We start from the raw sequence: 3,532 nt of genomic DNA, 5'->3' as shown, positions 1-3,532 counted from the left end.
TCTATTATTTAGAGTGTTGATGTGCTCATGGAAACTTAAAGTGGTATCCAAGATTACATGTAAGTACTTTATACTGTCAACTTTATGGATGCGCGTGCAGGTACATGCATTGTCATGACAAGTTTGGTTATTACAAGTGTGGGCTATCACCGAAAGCAGAGGCATTATAGGCATTGTTTGTTCTTTTTTTCTTAAGGAGAAGGTGATATATTTAGTTTTTTCCAAGTTTAGTGTGAGAACATTATTATGCAGCCACTTCATCACAACCTTAAAGCCTGTCTGATCCTCCGCATATACATCGTGCCAAGAATTGGCTTTAAATAGGAGGACAGTATCATCTGCAAAGGTTATAATTTTACCTTTAGAGGGAGTAATCATACCCAGCTCGTTGATGTACACAAGAAAGAGAGTAGGGCCAAGTACGCTGCCCTGTGACACGCCGTAGGTGATGTTGATGCTGATGCTGATGACGTCATCAATCTTAACGCACTGGGTACGATCACTCAGATAATTTAAGTTAAATACCCCTTATTCTCATTCTTTCCATTTTCCTAATGAGAATAGGCACAGAGACAATGTCAAAAGCTTTAGCAAGATCCAGAAAAATGCCCAAAACCTTCTGCCTACCGTCCATGTTTGTGACAACAAAGTTTGTCAGATCATGAACAGTATCAGCCGTAGATTTGCCAGCCCGAAAGCCATACTGTCAAGGTGATAGTATGTTACTCTTCTCTAAAAATTTCACAAGCCTTTCGTTTATTATTCTTTCCAGTATTTTCGATAGGGCAGGAAGCACAGTTATAGGTCTCTAGTTGTTGACACTGTCTCTGTCCCCACTTTTATAGACAGGGTGTATTAATGCTCTTTTAAACGGTTTTGGAAACTGGCCCCATGCAAGTGCGAAGTTACAGATGTAAGTAATGGGTGGAACTACTACATTTAAATGTTTTTTTAGTAGACCACTAGTAATTCTGTCCCATCCCATAGCACAATCGTTACGCAGGGATATAATCAACTGAGCAACTTCCTATTCATCCGTCGGTAAAAACGCCTTAGATTGGGAGTTTATATTGTTAGTAGTGTGGGATGCGTCACTAGTTGACCCATTCACTATGTTCTCAGCAAGATTCTTACCGATATCTGCGAAAAATTTATTGACTATGTGAACACATTGAAGCGGATTGTCTGACATATGTAACAAATGTGATGTTATGTCTTTCTTTTTTACTCTGTTTGTTATCGAGTCTATAGCCGTCCAGAGCTGTTTAGCATTATTACCAGCAGCATTACTTAATTCCTTCTTCTCAAAATCTAATCTTATCTTTCTCAAAAGCTTGTTACAGTAATTTCTGTATCTAGTAAAGGATGTTCTTAAGATTTCATTATTAGGCGATTTTTCAACTTTTTGTGTAGGTTGTCTCTATGCCGGATACATCGAAGAAGGCCCGGAGCAAGCCACGGCTTGGTAATTTTCTTACGGTTAGGTATTTTAACAGTTTTTGAATTTGACTCGATAACTTGGGTAATGAGGCTGATCAATAGATCCGCTGCTACGTGAGGATTTTGAATGTGATACACTTGTTCAAAATTAAGTTGCATTAAATCTAAATGTAACTGATCATAATTAATGCGGACACTAACTTTTTTTTGTAGCATTTTTAGAAATTTTCATGTGTAGGAATAATAAGACTGTTTCATGATCGGTCAGTACTGAGTAGGCCACATAAGTGAAGGCCGGTAAAGTTGTTTTTGTGACAAAGTGATCGAGGCAAGCCTGAAGTCGCGTGGGCAATATATGTGTAGGTAGTAGGCCATGTGAAGCTAATAAATTTAGGTAACTATGTTTGACATTGATCATGAATGTTTATATTAATGTCACCAGTAAAAATAATATTTTTATATTGTTTAATGTTCAATAAGATTATGTTGAGTGAATTAAGAAATTTGGAAAAATCCCTATTGTTGTTAGTCTTAAAATTATTATAGCCTGGAAGGTATGGAATGGTTGAGTAATAGAAAGCCAACACTAGGAGAGCGCGATTATGTCCCATTCTACATTCGTTCTTGCGAGTACGGTATACAATCCTGTCATATTTTTTGATATACTTCTAATATTTTGGTTAAGTATTTTGAGTGATTGACAAGGATTGAAATTTGGCGGAATGCAGTTATCTAAGTCACAGGTGAACGAGTCCGATACAGATACGGAGTCGATGTTGTTTATATTATTTTGTGTGTCATCGAATTATATATTTTTTTAAACCTCGTTATTAACACCACTGTAGTGGCGGATGAGAGTAAGAAGACGCAGTGATCCAGAGCTAAAATTTAATAAATTAGTTCTTGTAATGCATGTAATTCTGTCAACTTTAATTAGCATACGCAGTATATAATTAAATGTGTAAACTCCCTCGATAAATGCGTATGTGTTAATAAATCAAAATATAAGTAGTGTATATAGATGTGTATAAACTTTGGTCACAGTGATAAATGTAAGTTTGTAATATTTTTGCAAGTTTTTGTAAATGAGTAGGTTAGTAATCGTTTTTAGTGTTGTTACAGAGTTTCTTAAGAGATTTATTAGAACATTTTTAAACAATGTGTGTGTGTATGACTTTAATTTCTAAGTTACGTACATTCGTGAATCTCTAATAGCAATACTCTCGCTCGGGACGTATATTTGGTAGCCGATGAATATTTTAACGCACGCACTTATAATCTCATTTCATTTCTCAAAGTCTGTCCGTGAGTAAATACGTTCGAGGTTCGATTGTGTAAATTACTATAGACACTCTCATATCACTATGTCAACTCACTATTAACATTAAAAATGCCATAGTTTTGTTTCGTAGTAACAGATGAAGAGAAAAAATGCTTTGAATAGATACTGTGTTCTAAGTAGAGAAGGTAGTTAGTTACTCTTCATTCTGAGTGTGAAACAAGTCGGTAGGGCAAAATTAAGTTTAATCACAATACTGTACTACAAGTACTACGGTATAAAATCACTAACAGTACTCACCGTCCTTGTTCATGCCCATCGCCAGACATTTCTTGAGTCTGCACGCCTGGCATTGGTTCCTGTGGGCTTTATCCACCACGCAACGGCCCGTATTGGCTTGACATCTGAAACAATTGAATGAAATTGATGTTTCACTCAATATTGTCGCAATGGAATCTTTTTTTACGATACTAAGTGACGGAAAAGTGGTAAGCGACCCGCCTATCTTTTCTGCCCTTCTTGTCGTAACTAACGCACTTTTATTTCGGTAGCTTTTCGATAAAGTTTTATTGTCACCTAAAAAAATGTCTATTACAGCGATGTTACTTAATAATAAAACTGAAACTAAATAACATATTAAAAAACCGATCAGAGGGAGTCGTAGGCAGATCTCGTTTCGCTGATGATGGTCCCAGATGTGTGAATAACCCAATTGTAGATAACGTTAGTTAAGATAAGGAGCGCAGCATCGCAGTTGCATTGCCACTAGGCTGCTAACAGATTGACTACATGTTTCTGTTGTAATCAACTTCA

The 3,532-nt window shown here is 36.4% G+C and overlaps 1 protein-coding gene across 1 annotated transcript in view; it reads right to left on the bottom strand.

Annotated features, from left to right (window-relative positions):
- LOC113227372 (photoreceptor-specific nuclear receptor-like) overlaps positions 1-3,532 on the bottom strand; it is a 57,282-nt gene that overhangs the window by 28,609 nt on the left and 25,141 nt on the right. Inside the window, exon 4 of the mRNA XM_026460267.1 lies at positions 3,020-3,123. Coding sequence (XP_026316052.1) covers positions 3,020-3,123 — 104 coding nt within the window. The remainder of the gene's footprint in view (positions 1-3,019; positions 3,124-3,532) is intronic.

This window comes from Hyposmocoma kahamanoa, unplaced genomic scaffold (assembly GCF_003589595.1).
Source record: "Hyposmocoma kahamanoa isolate Upper Pololo Valley unplaced genomic scaffold, ASM358959v1 210, whole genome shotgun sequence".
Lineage (NCBI taxonomy): Eukaryota > Metazoa > Arthropoda > Insecta > Lepidoptera > Cosmopterigidae > Hyposmocoma > Hyposmocoma kahamanoa.
Note: the sequence above shows the minus strand (reverse complement) of the source record. Positions and strands in the feature narration are given on the sequence as shown.